This window comes from Falco rusticolus, chromosome 6, assembly GCF_015220075.1.
Source record: "Falco rusticolus isolate bFalRus1 chromosome 6, bFalRus1.pri, whole genome shotgun sequence".
NCBI lineage: Eukaryota > Metazoa > Chordata > Aves > Falconiformes > Falconidae > Falco > Falco rusticolus.
Genome location: NC_051192.1, coordinates 56,430,675 through 56,458,577, shown reverse-complemented (window position 1 = coordinate 56,458,577; position 27,903 = coordinate 56,430,675). Strand labels below are relative to the sequence as shown.

General features: G+C 43.2%; 1 protein-coding gene and 1 non-coding gene across 3 annotated transcripts in view; both read right to left on the bottom strand.

The window, feature by feature from the left end:
* HS1BP3 (HCLS1 binding protein 3) overlaps positions 1–27,074 on the bottom strand; it is a 54,071-nt gene extending 26,997 nt beyond the window's left edge. The window contains exons 1-4 of one of the 2 annotated variants that reach the window (XM_037391991.1): positions 26,901–27,074; positions 21,593–21,758; positions 12,251–12,458; positions 9,748–9,958 (exon numbers count right to left, since the gene is read on the bottom strand). In XM_037391991.1, coding sequence (XP_037247888.1) covers positions 9,748–9,958; positions 12,251–12,458; positions 21,593–21,758; positions 26,901–26,941 — 626 coding nt within the window. In that variant the 5' untranslated portion in view covers positions 26,942–27,074. The remainder of the gene's footprint in view (positions 1–9,747; positions 9,959–12,250; positions 12,459–21,592; positions 21,759–26,900) is intronic. The other variant, XM_037391990.1, reaches the window with a different exon arrangement.
* Positions 27,075–27,152: 78 nt separating this feature from the next.
* TRNAS-AGA lies at positions 27,153–27,234 on the bottom strand. Its single transcript has one exon. It is a non-coding gene; the product is annotated as a tRNA-Ser (tRNA).
* Positions 27,235–27,903: the final 669 nt, after the last annotated feature.

Below are 27,903 nucleotides of genomic sequence, written 5' to 3'. Positions count from 1 at the left end.
AATTTGGCCCAGGCTAATTATTCTAATTATTGCTTTCCCGAATGATGCCTGGACATAGTTCAGGGATCAGCACAAGCTCAGGGTCCTTCCTGTTTTGGATGTGGCCACCTTGCTCTGGGGAGCGGAAGGATTTAGCTGTGGACAGAAGCTACTTCATGCTAGTTGGCACAGAGTAAGAACAGTTCCTGTCTGCTTTTATTTACTAGTTTAGCCACAGTCAAACCACCTACCACAGCTGCATATTTCACTGTGATGATAAATTGTACTCCCCCGTATGATCCAGACATGACTGAGCATCTCAGGCAATATGGAAGGAAAGGTTTCAAGTCTTACCCAAAATTTATGGAACGTAACAGAAAGCAGTTCTTTCATTTCAATGACAATTGTCATTAACAACAATCTGAATGCCACGTTTCTGTAAAAAGGGAGACTTTTCCCCAAGCAGACCTCTAAAATCAGTTTTATTCCTTTTACCAAAGGGATAATGGAGAGATCTAACTTTTAAGTACTGTGATGTGACCTGAGAAATTAAAGTACAAAACGAAGAGCTACTGAATCCCAGATGTGTATCTGTCCTAAAAAACATTTCTCCTTTCACTGGCACTTCAGATGATCCCAGATCTGGCCAACTGCTGCAAAGGGCAGTGGCAAGAGATGTGATCCCCAGGTGTGTTTAGTACCAGCCCATAGTTACAACTGCTAATTCATGCATTTTGGGCAAAGTTTTACAGATCGCTTCCAAAAATGGTTTTCCAAAAGCCAGTTCTTTGATCCTTTGAAACCAAGACAGAAATTTCTGCAGCAGATCCATGGGGAAAAGAGAACAATGGTTTTATTAAGTCTGCTGAATTAGGAACTTGACAGCATCAGATGAAAGGAAAAGTCTCCCACCTCTATTTAAACCAAGCACACATTCACTCCATAGACAGCTTCTTCTATGTCAAACAATTCTGTTATACTTGGTGAACAGAAAAGCAATGGGGCAGCTCTGAATCCATCCCTCATTAGCAGTCTGTCTCATCTACAAGCAGCTCCCCGCATCTGTCGATTAAAGATTTCCCGTGCCTTGGTGGAAGGAGCAGGCTAATCGATGAGGTAATGCTTTTTTATTCTAATTGACTTGAGTCATCCCACTATTGTAAAGTCTGTGAAACAAAACATGTTTAAATCTGCCCAATTACATCATGTTCAATCCTCTTCCAAAGCAGAAGTAAAAAAAAAAAAAGACACTTTTGATTCTGTGTAGTTGTAAATTTATCCTGTACACTCTCTAAAGGATCTCCTGCTTCCTACGAACCTGTCTCAGTTATGCAAGGACTTGCTTAATACGCCTACAGAATAGCTCATGGCAGCTTCTGCACGCCTTCATCACTGCTCAGTGCTGCACTGCTACAAATGACCGCACATTGCTGTTAAACAGGATGGGAAAATCAAAAGCTGAGAGTTCATTCAGAGGACTGTGGGAATTATTTGAGAGCTGGTGCCAGCTAGTGGCAATGATATTTCATTCCAGTTCCCTGACATTACGTGGCTCCACAATTCTTCTATATACAGAAAAGTGTAAGCTTTATTGCTTTAATACATTGTAAACAAGGAACCAGGCCTGTTAAAAATCCTGTGACATCTTTCTTAAAAGCAGACCTATCTACTTCAGCAAGCTGGTCAAATTCCAAGTTGAGTATTTACATCGGTGCAACTCCCCCTGCATTTGCAGTTGAACTACAGGTTCTTCACTTACTGTCTGATGCTGCAATGAAGTGTTGCAGTAAGCTATTAAGTCCTTGCTGCATTTTACCCCAGGTGTAGTTACATTTGTGTTCTGCTTGGAAACACTGCTGGATGGCAATACACAGCTGTAACACTACCCAGACTATAGAGTTATTTCCAGTCCTTAGGGTTTAGGACGATGGTATAAACAGAAATTTACTATTTATAAGACCCATTACAGTATATTCAGTGTTCCAATCAGAAAGAAAATGAAGCACATTAAAATAATTACTTAAACTCCTTCCCAAAGGGTCCTTGTGTTCCAGCTGTGTATGTACTGGAATCTCTCAGGCCAGCCATGACAGAAACTCACCACTGAAGTTTAACTAAGCAATTGCTTCAACATGCAACATAAAAACTGGGGAAATAATGACTGCGTAATCTTATGGGACCAAAACTACACTAGACCAGGAAATATGAATGCAGATAAGGACAATGCTGGCATGGGGGAGGGCTCTCAGAACTTTTCCTTAGGTCAGGGAAGTGACTATTTCCACAATAAAAGAATAGACAGAGTAGCCAACTTTAGATCTGTCGGTTACGCACCCGCTCCTCTCCAAATCTCTCTGACAGTCTGAGTGACTCCCAAGGTACAGTTCTGATAGCCAGAAGTGGACATAGCAGCAGGGCTTTTGCAATCACCTGTTAAATACACGCTCCTGAAGGTGTGCTTAGTAACATATGCCAACTACAAGCCCAGGAGTACCAGAAAATCTCAGTTCTCCTAAGCACACTTACATTCAGTTAGCACTACCACAGAACAGTAATGAGAGAGCAGGACTGAGTCCTTCACACACCCAGCTTGATTCCACTGGTTGGAAAGTACAGCTAGAAAAGGTTCTCAGTTCCACTACTTGGAGCCACACAGGCCTTAGAAGAGTTCTCCCAAGGAAAACATATTCCAAGAGAATATGTTTCTTCTACTCAACACACAAAACAGAACGTATACGGACAATTCTGTGAGATTCAGTATGGTTTCATTTTCCATTGCTTTCTTCCTACCACCCTCAACCTTCCATCCGTGGGGGCACAGCAAAATTTGCAGTAAAGAAACATGTGGGAAGCTGTGCTCAGGAGATGGGATTGGAAGTAGAAGAGAAAGGAAAGCCCACTGCATGGGAAAACAACACAAAGCACCTATAAACATAAAAAAAAAGTTCAGCACAGACAAACTGGAGGGACTGAATTTCCTCAGGAAGGATGAAGGAGAGCATGCCTGCCATCCTGCTTTACTCACTAGCAACTCAGTTAAAACACCTCCAAGGAGAGGCTATAAAGTTGCCCGTAAAATGGGTCAAGAGCAGACAAGTTTATGAAACGTAAGTGAGGCTTTTCCTTTAACTGGACAGGTAATACACACCTTTTGCTGCTTTTTCTTCTTTTTCCTCTCTTTGATGGGGAAGAAAAGTATACCAATCTATATCCTTGGCTTTTGGGAAAATTTCAGCTGTCAGAAATGTTTCAGTAGAAGACGAGCAGGGTTGTTTACTGGGATTTTGCAAGTTGCCAATTTGACAGCAGCTGGACTGGAATTGCAACAAATACTTGTGTCACTTGGCAAAGTGATGGTTGAGCATGCCTTGCAAGCTAAGCTTGTGACTCAATGACTGACGAAAAATAAAAGATCTGCCTGTTTAAATCTCCAAAGGCTTCACAGCTGTGAGCACAGATACAGACACTTACTAGGAAAACAAGGCTCCCTCTTTCTCTTCTTGTTCATTGTTTAAACTATCTGAATTTCATTAAAGAAAAAATAACCTATATCTTCTCTCTTCTTCGATGTTTTGACACTCCCTCTCAGCTGATCAGGACAGACAGACAAGTGTTTCTACTGTATATGAATACTACTGTGTTCAGAGGGGAAGTCATCCATGTACCTGGCTAGATCAAAAGGCAGTTGTGAATTTATGAGTGGCTAAGGAGTAGGAGGATGCCTGAGGAGCAGCAGAAGTACAACCCTGCCAACCAAGGACCAGAAGGCACAGCAACTGAACATACATTTTCACAAGTTTGTTTCAGACAATTTGTCCAGGCGACAGCAGCTGTGCCACGACACTGTTCTAGCCTGCAGAAATTTTCTTCCTTGGAGGTGAAAAACCACTGGCAAGCACACTGCCCTCACCTATTACAGCTCAGGGCACTCCATCAATAAAACCACTTGGAAAGATGCTAACTGCAGAACTCCCCTGAAACCAATTTCTGCCTCTTTGTCAGCCATTCTCGGCAGCCCAAGGTTTCTGGCAGAGGAAGCAAGATCAAACCAATGTTGCCATTCATTTTTTCCCCTAAAAACAAAAGGCTGAGGCCATCCTAGGTTCTTTTGCCACAGAAGGGAAGGGGAAAGGGAAAGGGAAAGGGAGCACTGAAATGAACAGCTCAGGAGACAAACTCTAGCCTGGCTGCTGTTAAGGGGCTGGGAAACATGAAGTAGGATGCAACCCAGAAACAACTGCTGGCTTGTGCGCCAACCTACCTCCTCCTGCAGCCAGCCTGACTCTGGGGGGCTCTGGCAAAGCCACGGCTGGCTGCCTGGCTGCTCGTTCCCTGCCAAGCTGTTGCTCAAAGCCATCGGCCATTTCATCTGCAGCCAGAAAAGGCCCTGAGTCCTTTAATAATCTCCTTACCAACTAAACCCAGCAACAGCAAACCTCTGGCACCAGGAGTGGTTGAGCTTGACCTCAGCAACAACTTGCTACAAGGCTTTTAAAAACTTCCAGCAGCAGGCTCCCAAAAGGCCAGCCCTCACCAGCCCCATCCCTTCCTAAGTATTGTCAGGTCTCAGCTGTATCTGCATTTAAACACAACAGATGCAAAGCTTCCCCCTACCCATGTGTCTTTATTTCTCTGAAAAAGTACAAATTTAGATGAGGAGAAGCCATGAGGGAAAATCCTCTGAACAATAGTAAAGGAAGAGAGTGGAGACAGAAACTCTCCAGGACCCAAGAGGAGACAGAAAAACTCTTGCCTGGGGAATACCCAGCACTGGGCTCTGTGCAGTTTGCCAGGAAAAACCTAGGTCTGAGGGAAGATAGCTATCACTGAAAGACTCACGGAAGCAAAGGAAAAAGGACGGAAGGGAGGGAATCATGTGTGGAGGAGAGGCTCCTGCAAGGGCTGTAGAGGGCTGATGAAGACAGGAAAGGGAAGCACAGGAAAAGGTGGGTTCTCCCAAGCTGGTGAACAAAATATTACCTCAGAAAATTGCAGCTGAAGAAATGCATGCACTGAAAGGGCTGCTACATGCTTTAACCCATGAAGCAGTTGCTCTCCTTTTGCAAAATTATTGCTGCTTTGTTCAGAGGAGCTGGTCCTGAGTCATTTTAATCAGCTGCTGTCTAAGGTTTACTGGAGTAAACTGAACACAAGTACTATATTCAGTTGTTCTAACTACAAAGAGAGGAGAGAGATGCTAAAGCTCTTGGCTTCAACCTACAAACAATAAAACTGTATAGTTTATACACAGAGGGAGAAGACAAAACCCAATTCAGTTACTGTGGTGTGTTTTTTAAATTGTTTTAAGATTCAAAGCTAGAAATGTCTAACTTGATTGTGCTTGGATCAAATAAAAAAATCCACTACTGGCTGCCTGAATTCCCTACAGAAAGCAAGACCCTAGAGAACCCTTAGGGCAGACTGGGAGCAAACACAGCAGCAGGCAGAAAGCTAACCCTTGTGGGCAGAGGAGCTCAGGGCCATACTATTTTTTTTTTTTTTAGTAATTCCTTCACACCTTGGGCCTGAACACAGGAGCTCAGTTCAACAATTCAGCTGTTAGGACAGTCCCTGATACTTCCCTGACATGGGACAAGCTGCCTTCTCCTAAACCACCCAAATCACAGCCCAGGAGGCAGCACAGGCCAGCAGCCACTTCCAGTGGGCATTCTGGACATAGCAAATCTAACCTGGAGGACAGGAGAACATAACGGTATAGACATGGCCAGATACTGCCCAGTCAGCCTCGGCAACGCACCCTCACACAGCTGAGCTGACTCCGAATTCCTGCTTCACACAGCTCTCTTCACTCCATGCAAAATCTTCTCTCAAATCACTGGCAAATTATACCTCTTTCCATTGCAGAACTTTCAGCAGTATCACCAAGGATATCCTAGCTGTGGGTGAATAGCTCCTCCATCTTGTGGCTGTCTTCCATGCCTTTTCCTTCAGAGGATTAGCCCCTTTTGGATCTAGTATTCTTGCTTCTTTCATTCCTGAAGGCATTCCAGTTGGAGAAATTTGTGACTGCAATTGTTACTAGCCACACAGTACTATTTTGTGATTTACAAGGAAAATCCTTTAAAAGACAGCAGTATTGAAAGATACTGCACCTCTAAAAACCCAGGTATGTTGTCAAAGCACCATGGTAGACACTAAAAATAGGTCTCTGCAAACATTGAGATAGATAGATTTAGAGAACAGTGATAAAGAGCATTATTGCACTCACTTTAAGGAGAACAATAGAGACAAAGATGTCAATACACCTAATATTGTCCCTACAACGTGAGGTAAAATATCAGATTTTCCACTTATAAAGGAATTAAAACATTTTAATAAAGGGATATTCTAATGCTCATGGCTTACTAGAAAAAAAAGAAAAAAAAAAAAAGGAGATGTTAACTTTGAAAAAAATAGTTTGGCTATGAGCCCTTGTGACTTACAAGTCACTGTATATGTACACTGCCAAAAAAAATGAAATAGAGCTAGACATGTGCCACTACTACAAAAGCAAGTACACTATATTAACTCCATGCTGCACAGCTGATGTCAAAGGACCATCTTACTCTGTATTAAGAATGCTTATTCTTACAGGACCTGTATATTCTGCCCAAAGCTGAGAAGATTTCTACAAACATCCGGGAAAACTTGCAGAGTAACTGGTGACAATACACTGGAATAACAATACTCCCAAACTATCAAGAAGGGTGAAGAGGAGAAAGTACACCCCTCAAAAACATATTTCAAAATGCATTTCAACACTGCACCCCACAAATGTAACCTTTTTTGCACACCTTTTATTCTAGGAAGAACCAGGCCTGGGGGAAAAAAATAAAGGAGAAGGGGTGTTAAAAGCAGAAAACTTAATCAGAAATAGGTATGACAGTTTTTGAACCATCACTGACTTGGACAAGAATAAAACTAGTCTTTCTGTTAAGAATCCAAGACATGGCCCAAGATCACCCTGCTAAAACAGAAAGAAAGCTTTTGGGCATGAAAACAATACAGCAGAGAAACACAAAGTTTGTAGATCATCATTTATACCCACAAAAGCTAAGAGCAGAATTGGCAAGGGAAATGCCCACCAGACATGGAGGAGCGACTCAGACACAGCCTTGAACGTGAGGAAGAGAATGAGCACAACTGGGATGTCTCCTCAAGGCAAAGGGAACCAGACCATTATGAGCTTCCACCTGGATGATCACCAGCAATACAAAACCAGAAAAAAAGGCCCTAGTTTAGCATTTTACCCCTAAGGCCAGTATATTTAACTGGATATCTGGTGGTTCAGCAGCACAGCAGCAGTGCTGGGCCAAATCCAAGTCACAGCCTTCTGGCCCAGGAGGGAAAGTTGTTACCAAATGAAGCATGCTGACAACATATGGAGGCCTGTGCTACTGAAGCAGTTTCATCCTCATCCAGAAAAAACACCCTGTAAGATTATGCCAAACACATGATTCAATTTAGGTCAGAGCTCTGCTGCTCAAAGCACCCTGGCCACTGATACTACTTGGAATAGACTGGCCTGGTTCAGTGCTGACTTTACATCTTTTCACAGGTTTTTCACAGGGGATTATTTTTTTTCTTTAACCTGAATTTACTAGGCATTAGGGAGCAGTTTACCACTAAACATATTTATCCAGCCTGCATCAGCTCCTTTTTTATTCATTCCCATCCCAAAGTAACTTCAGGCACATCTGAGGCACGGAAGCTGTGAGGCCTGCAAGCTCTGTCTTTAAAGCCTGTAAGCACCTAACATTATAATGTACATAGAAGACACCTGAAAATGGTCACCCAAGAAACGCCCATCTACTGACAGCTAAGCTCCTGCCTTTGGTCTCCTACCTAGACACCTACTACTAGATGGTATAAAGCTGGGATACAATGCTTAGGTGCAATCTGATCTCCATTGATGTGAATTGAAAATACCTTCCATGGAAGCAGGATGAGTTACAGGAGAATAAGAGACAATGTAAAATCAGATACAGGATTCTTGGTTCCACTTTCATGTTTCTGCCTTGACACTGTTCATGTGAGATTTACAAAAATAACAATAAATACATGTGGAAATTTTATCTTTTTTATAGATAGGCAACCACTGGTTTAGAGTGAAAAACTGCCTAACATGTCATGCTGCAGCCCTGCACCAGTGAAGACCAAACTTCTTACAGAAAAGAAGTTACTCTGATCCAGTAAGAATTCTGTTCTCAAAAGGAATGGAAGCAATAAACTACACAAGGATTAAATACCAGATCTTGTCATCCTTCAATGCACTAAAAGACCAAAATAATCAAGACTTTCAAATACTATGTCAAACTGTACAGAACAGAAAAGCAAACTTCTTGCTTGTTTTGGCACAGCAAGTTCTTTACAGCTTCTACTTGTTTTAAGTTGGAAAATACAACATTGCATTTGCTAAACCAGTAGATCATTTTCCTATCCAAAAAAGGACAGCTTCTTTTGTAAACTTAGCAGCTAAGGACCATTTTGTGGGAAGCACTGCTTTATCAAACTTCTCATTGTAAATAGTTACTTAACTTTTTAAAACTCTTCTTCAAGAAAAGAATAATTTTGATACTGAGTAATTAAGCATGTGCTTTGTCAAAAGAATAATATTTGAAGTTTTCTTGTGATATCTAAAGGATTAAGTACTTCAAGTAAAAAAGATGATTCCTGGACATCAGCAATTATATATGATTATAATAGCAGGAGCAATGTCCAAATGGCACTTCCAGTATTAATCACTGTAGTTGACCCAACTTGGTGTGGGAGGCTTAAGAGCCTGGAGTGAATGATCCCCTTGGAAATGATTCAAGGTAATTGGGAAACATCAAGAGAGGGCTCTGGCTTGTTACTATCAGTTACTGCCTATTGCTATGAAGAAGCATTCTGAAAGCACTGTCAAAGTCCAAGACAAAGAACGTTCAGTAGTGGCTGGTGACTGTGGGTGGCTGAAACAATTCAGTTCAGTCAGTCGGTGCATACTGAAGATCAAGAACAGCTAAGCCTTTCCTACTTGGGCATATACAGACTGAGACACCCTCAAAAAAGTAGTCACTACTCATGATCCCAGCCATTGAGAAACCAAATTTGCTTCCAAAAACATTAAAAATATTTTTGGGAATTCAGTAAGAAATTCCATCTTGAAGAAAATAACTGTCTGAAAATTACCGGACAGATAAGCAAACCCAGACACTAACACCAGCAAGTTTCAATTCAGTTATTGTTTCTCAAGCTGTTATTGCTTATGCCTTAGCAGCATTTAGCATGTGACACGTTCAGATAAGGGAAGAAGGAAAGAAAAGCCTATTTGTGAACATCATGACTGAAGTATTGGCTCTTTTGGTCTTTATGCTGCTATAACTTCACCTCCTTCTAGACACAAGTGAGCTCGAAAGCAGTTTCGACACTGTAAACATCAGTGTACGCCATAGTGGCACATCCAATGGACCCTGGTGGCTTTATGTTTTGTGGTGGAACACTGCAGTGTGAAGTGCCTACTGTAGCCAAGACTGTTATCAAGGCATTCACAATGTCCCTCTGTCACTTGGATTTCCTGAGGAATGCACTAAAGAGGCACTGCAAAGTCTCCCCCTCTACTAAGGCACCTCCTTCATGACCTGCAGAGGCCTCTCCTCCTCAGTCAAATTCAGCTGAAAGTGGTCAATGTTATAAAATGTTGGGATAAGGGGACAGTGACATAGAACAGCCCTACTTGTTTAGAAAACTAGGCTAAAACCCAAATAATGAAGGCACCACCAGCCATACCTCATTATACCAAGAGGGTCTAAATCTTCTTCCTCTTCTTCCTCCTCTTTTTTCTCCCCTGTTTTGGCATTTTCCACTGACGAAAGCTGTGAGATTAAGTCAGGTGTCTTCTCCTCTTTGAAAAAATCCAGTGCTTCATTTTCTTCTTCTTTCTCCTTCTCATCAGGAATGTTTTTACCCTTGAAGTCAATGGCACTAGTAGATTTTGTTCCTGCAAAATACAGTAACAAATGCAAAACTGAGTACACAGCGTAACAACCATATTTTATTTAATATTTTGCCCTTGTTCCTGATGGTTTTGTTTGGGGAACGAAGAACACAATCAGCTTTTGTGAAACTCTATCAACATTCTTGACTGTCCCTTTTATCCACTATGTGTCATTATGTATCTGATCTGTTTACTGATTTAAAGTAGTTAAGCAGATAAGGACAGAGGAAATTAACTTTATCTGAGACATAGCAGCTCATGTCTAATCTGCTTATTTATGTTTCTTCTATAGTCAATGGAAACAACAGAAATTCCACCTGGTGATTCATCTCATCCAAATAAAGTTTTCTGCGAAGGAGTTTCCTTCTGAAATCCTTATTTCTCTCCACTGGCTACAGAGGGGCTATAAATACTCTGCTTAGATGTAGGTAGCTAACTTTCACATAGCATGTTGAGATAAAGTCCACTTTTTGTTACTAATTTAATTCACTTAAGTTAAAATTAGAGCATCAGACAACATGAAAAAGTTTACTCAGCAGCTCTTCAATTTACTTTCAAAAATGAACCCTGAAGTTCTGACTCCCTTCAGGATGCAAGATCCATCCAGCTGAGCAAATGCAGCAGACTGGAACATGCACTTTGACCAAGTCTTCTAACCATACTTGTTAACATGTAAAGCCCAGGAGAACGAGGAGAGAACTATTCCTTGCTGTGGTGTTCCTGGATGTTCAGGAAAGCAATGTAAAACAATAAGACTACCTAAAAATAGGCTAATGAAAACCATGATGGATAAAATTAATGGTTTCATCCTGTTAAAGTAACATGGCAGCCTCCTCTCACCCAGCTTTTCACGCTTGAATCTGCTAAATCACCCAGGGCAGTCTTCACTGACTAAATATGGGTGTCTACACTGAGCAAGTGGTCTTATACTCCCCTTACAGGCAAGACAATACTGGTTGGGGTAAGCAGTGAATGTTAGGATGATGCTTCTCTTATCCCCACAGTCATCTGTGTCTTACCATGTTGATTCTCCCTAAACACCCCTGAATATATTGACTATGTCTCCAGCACCTGTAAGGAAAGTATACACAACTAGCTTGAGGATCTGTGTTCCACCTGGTTTGGTAGGGTGAGACTGTGATTATTCTAAGGCAGATTTCAATGAACAGGTCACGTTGCTTGCACCCAATCTGTCCACAGTAAAAGACAGTCCAGGCTAATTCAGCTGTAGACATGTGCACCATCATTAGGTTAATCAGCATGCAAAGATTAATCAACATGAATTCTGAATTCTCTGTGCAAGGGGTCTACTTTAAAGAGAACACTACCATGGCAAAACCCAAACCAAACCAAAACTCCAAAACTTTATTAGCAAAAGGATTTTGCCAAATATTGTGCAATTTTGCCCCCCCTCAGCCCCTTCCCCCCTTGGCTTTAGGAAGTTGCCTGGCTCACCGAACTTCTAATCTGGCCACGCTTAACCCTTCTGCAGAATCAGCTGTTCACACATGGTGCCTTGCTAGCACCTTGCAACTTCACTTCATTAAAACTAATGCTATACTGAGAATCCTGCACAGCACTAGAGTGAAATATTCCCTGCTCAGCATCTCTCAGCTGAATTAAAAGCAGAGAGCTCATCTGTTCCATTCATTCAGTGAGTCCCTGCTATGTCCAAGGAACATAAGAAAGGAACTATATGAATCACTGGAAGAGAATACAAAAGGAGGGCATAAGGCTAACAAAAAGTAATTAAAAAAAAAAACCAGAGCCCAGAGAATGGGTTTAACTAATAAAGAATCTGTCTCTTATTCAAATCTTTCTCAGGGTCAATAAATTGCTTTAGGACCCTCTTCAACAAGGCCTAACAATTTTATTAGGAATGAAAACCAGACAAAATGTGGAACAGTTGATCACTAGGGAGACTCTGCACTGCCCCTTTAGGGTCCATCCCTCCACTGTCAATATATGATTATTCAGCCTTTGAAACTTGCATGTTAATTCACAGCTAACTAGGAATCACAGCTTAGGTACATGCCTATGGGAAATCAGAGATGGTGGGATCGGTACCTTCAAAGCAAGCATGGTCTTCTTAATGAGGCACGTGTCCACTGAGAGAAGGGGAAAACACTAGCAAACAAAACATGACTATGCAGCACTGTAGATGCACAAGAGGATATTTTTAGCAGCAGCCTTTATTCTGGTACTCTCTAGTTTTTGACCACATGAGTCAAGAACTTCATAATGCTTTTATCAATCACATTCATGGGAGAGGGTACACTCACATCTTTTAGTTACCTAAAAATTCCAGTAACTCAGGACTTGCTGCTAGATCCTCATCTTTTGAGATGAATTTCATTATATCATTGAACATAACTCTTCGTTCACAAATGTCAGATTCTCCCACGAAGAGAACTTTTCTAGGTAAGAGTGGAAGAGAAACTTGTGGATATCGTGCCGCCAGTCTCTGGTAAAGCTCCTCTATCTCGCTGTACTTCTTGGAAACCTGCAATGAAACGTGCTGCCTGGGTAAGGAAGTTTTTTTTACAGGGGAGACATGAGAAGCAAAGCAGCAGTTCAAGCACTGTGAAACATTAATGCTGGAAAATGAAGTGGAAAAACATGTATTACCAAGGAGCTTTACATATAGCCTAGTAAAAGCCTGTTATCTACACAGTGAATCCCCAAACAATGTTGCTCATCTTCTAATCCTGTTATTAAAATCTGCTCCCTAATGGAATTGAAGTTCACTGCCAGATCCCAGTGTCAATTTGTCTGACTCATCAACTAATGAAATACTGGGAAGGTCACTGCTCCAGATACTTTTCTCTAACAGCAAAAATCCTTGTCCACTAAAAATGACCTATATAATGCCCAGCCCTGAGAGATGGGAGGGAAAAGAAGCCTAAGTAGGTAGTTATGTGATGGAGAAAGCTGCCTGAATCTTTTCACCATTGAGCCAGAAGATCCATTTCTCAGCCCTGGTGGGTTTTAGTGCCCTTCTGGCTGTTAACACCTAAAAAACTGGCACGTCTGCTGCCCTGCAGAGCACCTAATACAGAAATTGAAAGGCAGAGACCTCATCTGACCACTAACTATTCAGTTTTTCCACGAGAAAATAAAAACCAACAACCTGGCCATGGCCTACAGGTTCCCATATAGGGGGAAGATGCCAACAGTGAATGGAGTCATTCCTTCTGCAGACAAAGACAGGAAGCCTGAGGAGAAATAAGACCCAAGATATTACACGGAAAGCAATAACCATGGGAATGCTGGTTAGAAATTGTGTGGCTTCTATGCCACACTAAGTTTTGAATTCAGTACTTTAAAAAATCAACACACAAAACCCACACACAAACAAAATGTTATCTCTAAGTGATGTTACAGGCACAATGGAGAGGACTGTCATGTTTTGTGACTGTGGTATCATACAGACAATATATTCACCATGGCCCTCCATGGCCCTATAAGCTATGAATGTTTTGATGAATACAGAGTTAGAATTAAAAAAATAACCCAAAAAACTAGTGCTAGAGGAGTGTGTATGGCACAGATCTTCTGCTAGGATCCAGCTCTTACCCTCCTGTAACACATATTGGTGAACTCTAGTGCAGTGAATCCTAATTAATACTGCAACATAAAAAAGGATGGAAAGCACCGCATCTTGGGATACAAGAAGGCAGTTCTTCCACCAACACAGTGAAAAAAGAAAGTTAACCCAACAAAAAGCATGGAAGTAGAAGGGAAACAAATTGTAGATTAACCCAGAATCCATAAACCACATCTACACTAGCAAACTAAACACTATCAGCCATATTCCCAGGCACTGGAACCTGACAGTATCTATTAGGAACCTTATAGTATCTATTGGGACCTGACAATGTCCAGCACGATTTTGATTCTGGGCAGTTAGCACTCCTCCAGATAATTCTTCAGCCCAAGATTTAGCCTGGTGCAGAGACCACACAATAGCCAGCTTGGGTACTAATGCTCGCTGCAAATGGTGTGGAAGTTTAATACTATGGATGCAGCTAGCATGTGCTAGCTGCCCTCCAGACCAGAGAACAGGTCCTGACATTACAGACACACCTCGACTAGCTTACTAAATCAGATGTAGGCATAAAGAGTAATAACCACCTTCGCTTTCATGCTTCCCTGCTTTTTGCAGTAATTATCAACCAAACAAGCTGATCTGAAAACTATTTGCATTCCAGCTGTAAAATGTTCACTGTGGGTTCAGTGTCCAGTCACAAATGGTAAGCAGCCCTACAAGAAAGATCTGAAGCACAAAAGCAAACCTGAGTTGTCAGGGGAATGAAAAACAAGAATTTTAGACTTGTCTCCTGTAAGCAGCACAGGTAAATGCGAGCAACACTGTGCCCTGCATGCAGGATCTGACACACAATTCGGCAGCCAAGCACTAAAGTGATGGCAACAAAGAGATCTTCCCAGAATAAGGCAGTCCTCCTTCTGAAAGATACCACAAAACCAGAGAGGAAAGCAACTCTGGAATTTTTGAATTGTTTTACATTTCTAGTTTGCTAGGTCCCAGTAGCACTCTGAACAGGGTATAATGCCACATCCTCTCCCAAAACCACTGTGTAAACACAAATGTAAGGGCAGTGAGGAATTTACTGGTACTTTTTTTAAAGAATGAACAATATTACTCTCCACCCAGAAAAAACAAATCAAGTCTGATTTGTGAAAAATGTTTAACATCTAGTTAATTTTCATAATAAACAACAAATTGATGTCTTAAAGTATTACAAGTCAGCAGCCAAACAAGACTATGCCAAAACAGCTTTAAAATACCCAAAAAGTAACGCTGAACTGAGAGACACAAACTTACTCCTATCTCTGCTTAATTTTTATTCCTCCTCTATCAGACGCTGTAAATTATTCCTAAATCTCAATTTATGTCTAATTACACCATTGAACATAAAGTGAACGCACACCCTCGCATCCTATCGCTAATTGAGCCTTTGTGAATCTGCGTGGGCTTTGAACACCACCACGACCGTAACACATGATACAGCGCAGAGAGTGCGGTAAGGCTGCACCCAAAGCACACCAACAGCTACCCCACACCTGCGGCACACCATGCAAGCTCATATCCAGCAGTGCGGGGATGCCCTCTGCTGGGATAACCTACCACACAGGCAAGATGTTAAACCTCCAGCCTAAACCATTCCCCACCTACCTAAGCCCAATGCTGGCCTCTGCAAGGCCCTGTCCGCTGAGGCTCTTCGCCTGCTGTCCCTCTGCCTCAACCCCTGGCTGCTTCTGGCTCCTCTACATCTCCGCTCAACACTACTGCTATCTTTACCCTGGTCCTTGTGCGGGAAATGCAGAAGACAGACTGGCTGAATCCAACAACGTCAGACTGATATATTTAGAATCACAGAATGGTTTGGGTTGGAAAAAAACTCTGAAGATCCACCCCCCTCCCATGGGCAGGGACACCCTTCATTAAATCAGGTTGCTCAAACCCCTTTCAACCTGGCCTTGAACACTTACAGGGATGGGGCATCCAGTTCGCTGGGCAAGTTGTTCCACTGTCCACCTCCCTCACTATAAAAAAATTTCTTCATTATATCTAATCTAAATTTACGTTCTTTCAGTTTCAAACTGTTGGCCCTTGTCCTGTCACTACAGGCCCTGGTAAAAACTCTCTCCCCACCTTTCTTATAATCCCACTTTATATATTAAAAGGCTGCTGTAAGGTCTCCCCTGAGCCTTCTCTTCTCCAGGATGAACAACCTCAACTCTCTCAGTCTGTCTTTACAGGAGAGGTGCTCCAGCCCTCTGATCATCTTCACGGCCCCCTCTGGACTTGCTTCAACAGGTCCACATCTTTCTTGTACCAGGGAAACCAGAGCTGGATGCAGCAGCACAGAGGCCATGCAGGGGCCTTACAAAGCACCAGCCAAGTCTTGCAGAGTGTATTTTCTCAGGTTGAGGCCCCAGCATCACAGAGCATTCTCACACCTCTCCAGTCAGAAAGCAGTGCTCTGCTGTGACAATTTCGGACACTTTTAACTTGATGTCCTCTGACAGTTTTCCAGGAGAACGGCATATCAGCATGTAACAAAATTAAATCTTGCTTTTTCTGGTTACCATTCACAAGCCTTTGAAAATAGTTGATGGATTCTATGGCCCAAAATGTCAGGATAAAAAATAAATGTGGCTTTAAAATCCATTTTATCAATTCTATTAAGTAAACAAAGTCATAGCTGATTAATATTCAAATATTTTCCTTCTGCTTCCTGTAACTCCTCTAGGTCTTGACCTCATGCCTCTAACTGAACTCTGTGAATACTGTGGAGCTAAACGCCCACCACCTGTAAGTCAGTGTGAGTGCACGCACTTCAAGGAGTTCTGTCAAGTCACAATATCAAAGGCTTAATCTACTTCACTTCAAAAGATTTAATCAGGCAAATATAGCAAAGCATGTGCATATTTGCCAGGTCAAGACCCTATTTGCCTGTAACAATTAATATCCACCATAGAACTTAAAAAGAGACAGGGATGGGTTGAATATTTTTTTTCACCAGGAACATATAAGTAAGTTGAATATGATCAAACATAGCTAGAGGGTTAGGAAAACCACCGGGAAGTTCAAAGCAAAAGCCTGAAGTTTGCTGCTAATCCCTCAAATCTCATGCATGTGCCTTGTTCCCTTCATCATGAGAACCTCATACATGAGTACACACACCAGAATGCCTGTAGGATACCAGGCTGGGACTCTCAGTTGTGCATAGAATTTCATCCCATTCGGTATTAATGAGATTCAATGTTTCCTTCCCCTTTAATGCTCTTTTTAATGCCCCATTTCTGACCCCAACTTCATATGCTTTATATCTACTGCAAGGATTTCAAGAAAATGGAGATCTCAAAGCTAACTCAAGCCCTTTGGCCAGCCAATGCATGCTAGTGAAGAGCACTCTTCATTTTATAGTATTTACTGAAAAACATATGGCTACGGTGACTTTGTTTTCACAAAGCCCACTTCTTAACACTTGCAGAAAATTGAGATGAAGCAGCACTGTACTTTAAAACAACCACTAGCTTTGGATGTAGGAATCAAAAGCATCCCTTCTCACATACAGCACAAACCAAGCCTTCACTTGTACACTCCTAATTCAAGCCATACCAGAATTAATGTTGCTTGGTGACCTCGTGGGTATGCATTATGGTAGATTTTAATTACATGATCACATGCTGTTCTCCCCATCTGTTTTGCCCAGTAGAAGAGCAAGCACTCTAATATTTCTTTTTAATCAACAAATTCTTAATGGCTGTTGAACCTATTGCTACACTGAGCAGGGATTTCCCCCCGCCCCCCCCCCCTCACACCACAGAGGTTATAATGTGAAGGAATTATCTTCACAACATACCTGTATGGTCAGGAAGTAGCAACTCCAACACACAGATTTTGAGGCCCACAGAAAGAAGGCCAACATATGCAAACAGGCAATCATAAAAACATAGATGAATACACACCCACATACTTACACCCCCTCATTTAATGAGAGGAAGACAGTTCCATAGCAAATTCCTCCCAAAAATGTGCTGTTTGTCAAACACCAGCAGTTAGTTGTTTAGCTTTAAAAAAGAAAGAATTTGGCTAACAAACATAACTTATGAAAAAGAGGCAATTGAATTGGGCACAGATAGAAAGAAAAGGCACTATAGGCGGGGTAGATTTTTAATAAGGCTGTGAAGGGAGAAGTTAATTGCTAAAAAAGGTAAGGTGTGGCTAGAAGAAACACATTTAAGAAAAAAAAGGCCTTTCCTTCTCACAGAAAATGGGAGATCGTCAGGCAATAATTAAATAACACCTTTGCAGCAGTACCTCTGATGCAGTACCAAAGATAAAAATAAATTCACTCTTTCAATAGGGCAAGAGTATTCTGATCTTTGAAAGAAATGCAGCTGACTTTTCCTTCAGTTACCAAATATAACCTAATGGTTAAGCAGTTCTGCAACCCATTTGCCCTATTTTACAAATGGCATTTTTTTAATTAAAAAAATCCTTCCTGTTTCTAAGAATTTGGATCTGAAAGTCATCACAGAAGTTAATTTCTTCTTCTGTTAATGCTTCAGAAATATTTCAATTAAAAACGTTATGATACTGATTTTGCATAGTCCCATTAAGGCTGGGGAACGGGAAACTCTGGATTGTTTAGACCCACAGTCAAGGCTAGTAACTCCACAGGTCAGATCTGAAATCTTCTTGATGTTCACCTGGCTTTGGTCACAGGCCCTTAACATATCTTGATCCAGTGTGGTCTAAATCGCAGCCCACAGATCACAGTTAACTTGCAGGACGCTGTCTTGCTCACCATCTTTTTCCAGGGCATACAGGGAAGCTATTTGAGAAATAAATTCTGCTCAGTCACATCGCTGCCTGCAGTTGCTCACAGCCTAACGCACACAAAGCCAGTTTCCTTGCTGCCACCTAGGGCACGAGTGTGGAAAGCAGCCACTGCAACTGGAAGCAGGTGGAACAGCTAGACAAGGAAAATCAGTTGAGCTAGTATTTCATGAAAAGGGGAACCAGGAATAAGAAAGACAAAAGGTCTCAAAACACAGACCTGGCTTCTGAGGTAGCCAAAATCTGTTCAACACATCCAGAACCAATGAAAATCCTAACATGCCTACCCATCTTCTCTAACTTACATTGTCTCCTTCCTTCAACCTCTCAAATTTGACAATTTCAACAGCAAAAAAACATGTTCCCTCTCCTATCCTGCTCCCATACTTGGGAAGGCAGAACAGGCACAGAGTTTTTTCTTTCTCCTCCTTCAGATGTCTCATCTCACTCTGCCCTGTGATACAAATTCAACGTGTCAGATCTGCTGCCTAATGTAACCTCATTCTTCTCTGCTGGTCCCCAGCCACCTGCTTCTCCTACACTGCACTGACAAACTCTCTGGGGAAGGGCCATGGTTCTTGTTTGTGCTGGTACACCATCCAGTAGAACACAGACGCTACGTGTGCAACTCACCTCACCTGGCTGCACAAGGTTGGGACTTGCCTCTGGGTTAAGACAACTGCCTACACACAGGAGGCTCCTCGGCTCTCATCACAGTCAGATATAGTCACTACATTTGGGAAGATGTGACTGAAACTGAACTCACCTGAACACAGGCAGCTAGCGGTACGTTGGATGGTGTACTGCATCTCACTTCATTCTGCTCCAGGGTGCTGCCAATGCCTTTATGTCCTCTGTCACATCTGCTAGCCCTGTGCAGACACCTAGGATAACTTAAGGTTTCTCACATGGTACCATGTATGTTATGCAAAATGGATTCCCCCCACTTTAGATGCTCAGCTATATTCTCAACAGTACTGCACTGACTGGGATGGGAGCTTAGGAATCCACAGCAAATGCAGACATCTAATCATAGAGACAGAATGTTCTGCCTGAAGACAGGCATCTCTTGCCATCTGAGATGATTTGGGGTCTCCAAGGGGCTTGTGCCGGGCAGGCAGGTATCACACAGGACCTAGAGGAGACCCACAACCTTCTGAAGGCTAGATGGAAAAGCCCAGGGAACCTCTGGTGGTATAAACAGTGAGTTGTGTGCAACTCAATTGAGTATTAAGTATTTTAGCCTAGAGTTAAAGCCCCCTGTCCCAGCTGTTTAAAATGTAGAATGCTTTCCCTTTACGGTTAAAGAAGACAAGCATTCCCAGAGGATGAGTCACCTCATTCCCTTACTCTCCATTGACCATAAAAGCACGGAGAGACAGATGAAAATATCCAACTTACAGAGAGATAAGTTAGGACAGGTGAATCCCTCTGTTCCTCCCAGTAACACATACAGAAAAGACTCATCAGAATGAATTGATGCAAAGCTTCCATCCTCCAACCTCCCAGCTCATAGTTTTAAATTACTTTCACACACCAAACTACATAATACATCAGACTTAGTCAGGTGAAAAATACCAGATCTGATGAGACAAATGTTACTCCTGTCAGACTACACCAGTTTTCTTCTTTATGAAGAATGAAATGTCAGGAGCTCTGACCAGAGAAGAAATCAGAAAAGTTCATTTCACTTGACAAGAGCAAATAAGTGCTGAAGATCCTCCTAGAGAATGGACACAGGAATGGACAATCTCAGCGAGCAGGCGGGCCACAGTAGGAACTCTGTTTCTCCTCATTACAGACAAGCTGATCTTATGTACTTTTTTTAAATGAAGCAAAATGTTAGATGACAACAGCCCATTTAACACCTCAGGTTTAGTCAGGCTCTTTCTTGAACAGAGCTGCATGGAAATATCACATAATACAAGCAGGCATTGCTGCAGACAAAAAAAGCAATTCTACATCCCCTTCCCTTATCTGCCTGTCTGGCCCTTCCCCTGTCCTAAACAAACTTTAATGGGGCTGTGCAACTCACAGGCTCAAGAAACAGGTGTAAATTAGTACTGAATAACAAATAACAACCCCCCAAATACCCATTTTTTAGCCAGGACCAGTTCCTCAGCTGACATCACAGAACAGCCACATGGCACTGACACACAGAAGGAAACACTGCAGGAGCGAGAACAAGCAGTCAGGGACAAAAAGGGAGAACAGAGACTCTTACACCAGCATTGCTGCTTTTACCATGAAGTTATATATAGCATTAGGAGTGCAATAAATGTGTGAGATCTCCTCACCATGCACCTCTTCACAACACTGACAGATGTGGCTTTATCTGCAAACCAGACTGTAAATATCCATTTGTGAGCTACCTTCTATGGAGTGTGACTTACACTAGGGCTAATGGTCTAGCAGGTAACCACACACTCACATCACTGACATTACAGTTATCCTCAAAACATCAAAAAAAGAGCAGATGTCCATAGCGTGCAACAGGGTACCTCCCCTTAGAGTCCCTTTATAGTCAATCGGCAGAGAAACGCACTTCTTGGGAGCAGTTCAGCAGACAGCTAAAACAGATCAAATTAAATGTACCCTAAATGCGTGTTTTTCCATCGACTCAATAGGCAGTCCCAGGTGAGACAGCTTAAGTGGTAATGCACATGCTATAGGTGACTTTAAAACAGGTGAAATGAATCTCATGTGCTATGTTTCGAAACCTTTACTCTGCAGGTATCGTGAAAAAGACAATTCAACTCAATAATGTTTTATATGGACACTTCCTTGTAAAACTCTCATTCTAAGGATTTTAAAAGCCATGTCAAGGCTAATAGGTCAAGGATAACCCTACTGCCAGGTTAATTCCTGTTATTGCCTCACATGATTCTTTCTCCATTCACGTAGACTATTATATATTTATTTCATGTTTATGCACCAAGTCCCAGTGCTGATACGCCTATCAGAGAAACTAATTTTGTAGCAAGACTTATAAAAAGCTTAATTAATTTCTATTTGTTGACCTGTAATGCAAAATGCCTTAAAGGCAACCAGAGTCATTGCTGTTTTAAGCTCCTGGAATAAAAAGTTCAATTAACATATGTATAATACTTCTATTGCAGAAATGGTACAGACTGTGTTGTCCTACCAAGGACCTTGACCCAGGGAGGCTGTGATGACAAAGTATCTGCTACACCAGGACCAAAATAGTTAATCGAAGCTCATTAAAAAAGTTATCATTGACACAGCACTGATTAAACACTTACCATAAACTGAACTACATCTTCAGGCTTGTGCTTTGCTGATTTGAAGGCAGCCAGTCGGGTAACAACAACAATGTGATACTCTACATGGCCAGACATCATCTTCCCCCGGATTTCCCGGTATTCTGGCACTGACAAATCCAGCCCCGTGTGCGTATTCTGAATTTGCCTAGGGAAGAAAATACATGCAGAGTTCAGGCACTGGCACAAAGACTTTTAACTGACCCTCTCCTAGGATCCAATTGAAATCTTGAGAAAGTCAACGTGAAGACTAATATTTCAACAGGACACCAGACGATCCTACCCCAGCACTGTTCCTACTCTGCAACAATACAAATTTGGACATGGCCTGCTTCCTGTATTCCAGGGGTCCTCAAATTTTTTAAACAGGGGTCCGGCGCATGGATGAAGTGGCAGGCAGCCATCTGCGGCTGCTTGGTTTCCCCCCTCAACCCCTGGTGGGGGGGGAGGTGGGGGGGGTTGAGGACCCCTGCTATATTCTATCCCAAAGCATCTGCCACTGGCCACTGCAGACAAAATGCCAGGAACATAGCATTTCTAGGAACAGATGTGGATTCATTCAGAACAGGACTTCACTCACAGGATTTGAAGGTGCTGTCCTACCTAGCAGGGCAGATGAGAAGATCTCATGACCTCTCATTACAGTTTATTGTGAAGCAAGGGTCCGCTCACTAGAATTCATGTCAAGCCCTGTCCACATCTCCTTTTCTTAGGACAAACCCAGGAGCGGCAGAGACAACAGCTGAAAAAGGCCACAAAAGGAAGAAGGAGCCTGCTGGAGAGCAGGGACAACCTGAGGTTTGTTAAGAGCCAACCAGGGAACTAGACTAAAGCCTGAAACAAAGAGAAGTGCTGAAGCAGACTGCTGTGCCAACCACACAGTTTCCATCTGTGGAAGTCCTTGAAGAAAATTAGACAAACACCTACCAGGACTAACCAAGTTAAAGGAGTACACGATCTCTTTGAACTGCCTTCTGGTTTTGACTGTCTGATTGATAGTCTTGTTGCCAAATAGCAGAAAGGGTACACTAGCTAAAGTATCTCAGCCTTCCCATAGAAGATCCCAGTGGAAACAAAGCCACTTGTCCTTGCGTAATGAGTTAAAGTAGACAAAGAATCACAGCATTAACCTCTGAGAGTTGCCAACAGTCAGAACCACCCATGGTTCCTCTTGGAGGAAAATGCAACAAGGGAGCTGTTGCTGCAGTTCACTCAATGCATTTTCTTCTCCTGCCAGCTTCAGATCCGCTGAACCGTGGTGTCACCTCCCCCCTGGATGCCCATGCAACAATTATTTATGACATTTTTGCAACAGGAATGCCAAGATCATATTATAGTCCTCGCACATCAAGAGCAAGACTGAGCAGTTGCTGCTGGGGCACAAGAGAACTGTACATCTAATGAAATAAAGTCTGTCTCAGTAGATTGGAAACCACAGTGACTGTTTCCCCAAAGCTAGCCCTACGCCAAGCCACAGCACACTCACTACTGCTGTCACTGGAATCAAGTGTTCTGCCAGAATCAGAAAGAAGTTTATCATCCAGAGCATTGAATACTCTCTGAACTTATCTTTGAGTGCATCCTTCCTATGCGTGCATAAGTGTTTTTTAACGAAATCAGAAGGGACTGTTTAAGAAAAAACCCACAATTTTATTTTCATTGAACATTTTTTCTGCCTTTTTTTCTTTTCTTTTTTAATCCTAGCCGTATGGCTAATGTCACGTCCCATCTTCCCTGGACTTCCTGTAGATTGCAGAGGTGTCTAGCAGCATTCTTGCCTCTTTAGGAAATTTAGATATATTAACACAGATGCCATTTTGCCTAAGGATACATGAGGTGTACAAACTTAAAATACACTTTAAAGACATTTAAACAATCTAGTTTCAAATAAAGTTTCAAAAGACTCCTCTCATGTCAAAACTTGACTAGTTCTTTTGAAACTTGAGTTTTCCCAAGAAGGCAACCTCTGTATCTCCAATGCAAAACTGAATAAAAACTTTTTAAAGAGAGCACCTCAACAGTTCTTTATAAATTGGATAGCAACATACAAGGGCACAGGCCCAACTTGTACCCAATCCTATTTGCAAGCCATGTTTAAAACATTATGGATTTAACAAGAGCTCTACTGTTGCCAAGATTTTATACTAGGTACCCGACTGCCATCTGTTTGCTCTGATTCTGTTCTCATTTTCTGCCAGTTAAGGACTTGACTTTACACTATCAGACAAAATTTTGTTCTCAGTTACATGCTGTTGGGCTCTAAACACAGAATCAATAGTGCTTATGTATAAATACATAGGTGCCTGGCTTTCACACAGCAGCCTGTCAAACCTGTAAGTAATAGTCATTATCTGGAGTGTTGTCTCCTTTAGTGGCAGCCAAAATGCTAACTCAGAGGACACCTGCCAATAAAATGAGTTGGATCTGGGTTTTTTTAGAATATACCTGCAGCAGAGGAAATGCTCTCCAGATGCGTAGTCACTCAGAAGTTGTGACTGCAGCTATGACAGCAAAAAGGTCTGTCAGATGGTACTCATGAGAGACTGACTTCTGTTAACACAGCCACGGAGTACAAATGACAAATTAACCTGCTTTTCACCTCTGATGTAAATAAAAGGAAAAACCACCAGTAAACCATCCTTCCTGAATGGCCTTAACTTAGCTCAAAATACCAACCATGAACAGATGTTCTGAGATGGCACAACCACAACTTCACTGTTAAAAGAGTTGCTGCATCAAAGAGTTCTAAAAATGTCATGTAGTAAGTACCTTAACTACACCCAGGGTTCTTCCTTTAAAGCTGTTCAAAGTCTGAGCTAAAACGACTGTAATGGAAAGCGATTAGAGGGAATGGCTACATTTTGTTTGTTTGCTTTAGGCTTTGTGATCACTTTCATTTTCAGCTCTTACAGGAAACCTACCCCTATTATCCTTTCCATAGCAACAGGATTGTGTAGTTTTTAAAACACGATTCTAAACTAACAGAAATCAACAGGGAGGCTGAGACAGATACAGCCTAATAGCCAAAGTGCACACTAGCCCTTGTAATGTCTTAGTTTCAAAATCAGCAGTCCCAGGGTTTTAATTAATTTGACAGTGTTATTGTTACTAAAACAGAAGCAGCACCTACAAATCCCAAGTCAGAGAATAGTTTCTTTGCATTTTTCACATCAAACACAATTATTTTTACAGTAGTAGCTTTGAAAAAAGAAGCAAAAGGAGAAAGCTGGCTGTTTAAATGGCATACACGTTTATTGCTTCTATTCCTTATTGAAACCTGACTTGTGTATCTCTCAGTTACACTTTTGTCTACAATGCAGATTGTTCAGGGGAGGCTTGGGCACATGGTTAACTTCCCTAACATGAATTACTTCACCTGAATACAAGACCATTCATGCCAATATCACTGTGCTTGCATAATCAGATCATGCAGGGTTGGCACAGGACAGAGGAAGGAAAAATTATATAAAGGTCAGCTGAACAGAGCAGTTTCCACAGTTCACAGAAGAGCCACAGAAGAGCTTTTCATTCCTGTCTTTTTATTTGCATACAATGTAGAGGCTTTGTACTTTAATTAATCTGCTTTCTGTGCTGAAAGTCCAAGATGGGAAAGGGGGGAAAGCAGCCATTGCAAGCAAAGCAAAGAGCTACAAGTGCTGTGACAACAGAAACTTTATTCCAGTGTCTGTGTAGCCAGGAGAGCAGACTCTGCACTTTCTGTCCTGATAAAAGCCAGCCCTATCAGCAGCACTCAGCTCCAACAGCCTCTGTGACGACCCAGGTCATAGTAAAAGGAGAAAAAACTTGTACAACTAGTTTATTCACTAAGTGCAGGCAAAGTATCAATCACAAATTAGCCAGCAAACACTTTTATTTCTCTGTATAGTCTTAACTACAATATACAGATTCATATTTATTTATATTAACATAGCAACTAGGAATCCTATTCCCAAACCCAGTTTGTAAAAAAGAGTGTAAAAGGTCAGAACTATCTTACCTCACAACTAGAAAATACATTCATTTGCTAAAGCCTTTATTCCACACAGATGCATATAGCTAGTTTTATCACTGAAAGCATTCCAGTATTGGTGGGACAATTTGCAAGTGGCAAAGTCTATTGACTGTAAAATAAATCCAGGTGTTCAGATTTCCCTTTCCAATATATAAATATTGGAAATAAATATACAATAATATAAAGTTAGTCCTAGAAGACATGTATAGAAGTCAGATACACTTGAAAGTTCAACGCCACTGCTCCAAAGGAAGTCAGGCCCTGATACAGCCAAATATTTAAGGACTAAAATAATGGCTTTGAAGTTCATGTGATTGACACAGGTGCTACTTATGTCCTAGGAGGTAGGTGTGAGAGCCAGGACCTTGATGAATCAACACTTCTGCTTCTGGTGTCACATCTGATCGGAAACTGCTTACAGGTGGTCTCAAATCTCTTGTGGTGGGTTAAAAAAAAAAAGAAAGAGAGATATAGCTCTATAATTTTTCTATAAAGACTGCCACAAGCATTTTCTTCTTGAAGCATTTCTCTTGAAGGATCATTTGACACGTCTAGGAAAATACAGGTTGTAAGAATGTAATGCAACTGAAAAGAGCACCCACTTCGGGCATGGTGTCACAAATGTGGGAAAACAGAATAAACTTATTTTGCCCATCGCTGCCCTAACTGCCAGCCAGCCAGGCTCCCTGTGGCCCGGTGGGCAGGGATGGGAAGGGCATGGCGGCGGGAGCAGGGCCAGTCAAAAGCAGGCGACACCACACCTCAAAGACGTGAGGACGAGTTATAGCTCCTTCCCGCCCACCTCGCCATGCTGACAAGGAAAGATGCTTCCAGAGGGTGGGAGCACTGGCTGCGTCCCCGGCCGTGCCAATGCGGAAGGGAAAGGATGTCAATGTGGAAGTTACCACAGGAAGAAAGGACCGAACGGCGGGCGTCCCACAGGGCGGGCCGGGCAACAGGGGTCTCTCCCGGCTGTGGAATTTCAGCCAAAACACTTCGAGAAACCGCACAAATCCGAGACGTCCCGCGGACAAACCCCCGCACCACCAACCCGCCTCCCACCTGGGCCTCGTCCCGGCCTCCGCGGCCCCTCGGCCGCCCCTCAGTGCCCGCCCGGGGTCCCCGTGAGGCGCCGCCCGCCACGCTCCTTCCCTTCCCCTCCCTTCCCGCCCCCGGCGCTGGGGCGGCTGCGCGGGCCTTGCCCCGCCACGGGAAGGCCGCAGCGGGCGGCTCCGCAACTCGCGGCGGGGTCGCTGCTCTCGGCCCCCTCCCCGGTACCTGGTGGTGACCAGCACGGCGGGCGCCGCGCTGTACTGCATGGCTCGGGGATTCGGAGTCGCTCCGGAGCGGTGCCGGCCCGGCTGGAGAGGCCGCGTCCCGCTGTCACGGGGTCCCGCCCCCCTTCCCCCGGGCTGGCACTGGCCGCCCTGCCGGATGTTTGCCGGCGGGCGGCTGCGGTGCAAAACGATCGCCGGGAAGGGCGGGGGGAGGAAAACGGCCGGGCCGGGGGTGAAAAAAAGCGACCCGCTGCGTAGTCGGCAGGATTCGAACCTGCGCGGGGAGACCCCAATGGATTTCTAGTCCATCGCCTTAACCACTCGGCCACGACTACACCGACGGGCGGCTGTGTTGGCACGGAAGCTCCACTAATCTACCCCCGCTTCCCTGTTGGTTCGTTGTTTTTTTTTCTTTTACGGCACCAAAACGTTTCCCCCAAGTCTCGGCGGCACCCTTGTGCGCTCCTTCTACGTGGAAGCAGCCCGGACGCATCCGTCTGCCTTAAAACAATCGGCACGGTGCCGCCCGAGAGCGCTGGCTGCACTACGAGACAGCCCGCTGTCCCCCGCCGGCTACTGCAAGCCCCCGCGGACCTAACGCTACGCCCGGGGATGCCCGCAGGTGCCGTTTGCTCCAGCCCCTACTTTGGAAAGAAAGCAGCAAGCAGCTGCTCTCCCCGCTGCCCCTCACCGCTGGCCTGGGCAGCCCAGCTTCCTTTCCATGGGTGCACCTGGGTGCTGCTTTTATCTCAGTGCTTCTCTGCACAGAGAAGCGCGGAGGAAAAAACCAACCATGCCAGGCACAGCTTTCTGCTGTCTGCCTCAATGTCACAGCAGAAACCCAAGGAGATGCTGAGGAATATTAGAAAAGCAATAGAAGCCAGATGCTGCCACTGCATCAGTGCAGCTGCTCCCCAAAAGGGCTCTGCACCCCGAGTACCCGCAGCGGCGCACAGGGGTGCCCCCAGAGAGAAGCAGCCCCTAAAACAAAATGTGGTGAGTAG